The sequence below is a fragment of the Protobothrops mucrosquamatus genome, unplaced genomic scaffold, assembly GCF_001527695.2.
Source record: "Protobothrops mucrosquamatus isolate PMUCROS unplaced genomic scaffold, P.Mucros_1.0 scaffold286, whole genome shotgun sequence".
Classification (NCBI taxonomy): Eukaryota; Metazoa; Chordata; class Lepidosauria; order Squamata; family Viperidae; genus Protobothrops; species Protobothrops mucrosquamatus.
In genome coordinates, this window is record NW_015386630.1 from 537,900 (window position 1) to 538,868 (window position 969).

The window sequence follows — 969 nt, forward strand, 5'->3', positions numbered from 1 at the left end:
ATATGTATGCCCAATACTTTATTCTTACTGTTCAGAATACATTGTAATTGTAAAATCCTAGTTTGGATTGTATCATTGAAGACTTAATGCCTGTTTGACAGCATGTTTTTTCTCTGCATACAATTCTTACTACATTCTTCTCTTTGTACAATGACAGCAAATCTACGGACACGTTTGGGATCTGCATCAAAGACGCAGGAAAAAGTCCCAGAGAGAGCAGAAAAATCATCAGTATCACCAGAAGATGACGACTCTGAGCTCCAGCGGGCATGGGGGGCCCTCATTAAAGAAAAAGAACAGTCACGTCAAAAGAAAAGCCGACTTGATAACTTGCCATCGCTGCAGATTGAAATTAGTCAAGAGAGCAGCTCAGGCTCGGACACAGAATCATGATGGCTTTTAGTGCATCCTTGGAGACTGTTCTTTAGCTCCAAACTGACTATCTGGCCTGGGCCCAGGAGCCTTCCTCTGCCAAGCATCCGATCCATGTTTCAAGGAATCTCTAGTGTGAGATGTCCTTGCATGGCAGAGATGACTTTAGCAGAGTGTGTGTGTGTGTGTGTGTTCCTGTTAAGAAGCCGTCAAGATTTGTAGAAGACTTATATCTTTCCATTAAGATGGAAGCAAGATTCTGATACTCCACAAATGATACAGAACTTTCTTGGTTGATCACCTTTGCCTTTCTGGTTTTTCTCTGGTTAGCTATTTGGGCTGGCTCTGCTTCTGCTTCTCCTTCTCCAGAATGACCATGAATGTAAATCCAAGAAAGGACAATGAAAATGTTCTCTCTGTTAGTGTCAGCATTTCCTGAATGTGATTCCATCAGAATTGGTTTTCTATATTGGAGAGAAATTTCTTACCTAAAATGAACAGCTGAAATCCTAAATGGTACTTTTTGTTTATTATGGAAAAATAACTTAAAAATAATACCCATGTGTATAATGCTCACTGGGAATATTAATATATGTA

At 39.7% G+C, this 969-nt stretch overlaps 1 protein-coding gene across 1 annotated transcript in view; it reads left to right on the forward strand.

Annotated features, from left to right (window-relative positions):
- NCBP3 (nuclear cap binding subunit 3) overlaps window positions 1-969 on the forward strand; it is a 17,247-nt gene extending 16,278 nt beyond the window's left edge. The window contains exon 12 of the mRNA XM_015814831.1: window positions 102-969. Coding sequence (XP_015670317.1) covers window positions 102-393 — 292 coding nt within the window. The 3' untranslated portion in view covers window positions 394-969. The remainder of the gene's footprint in view (window positions 1-101) is intronic.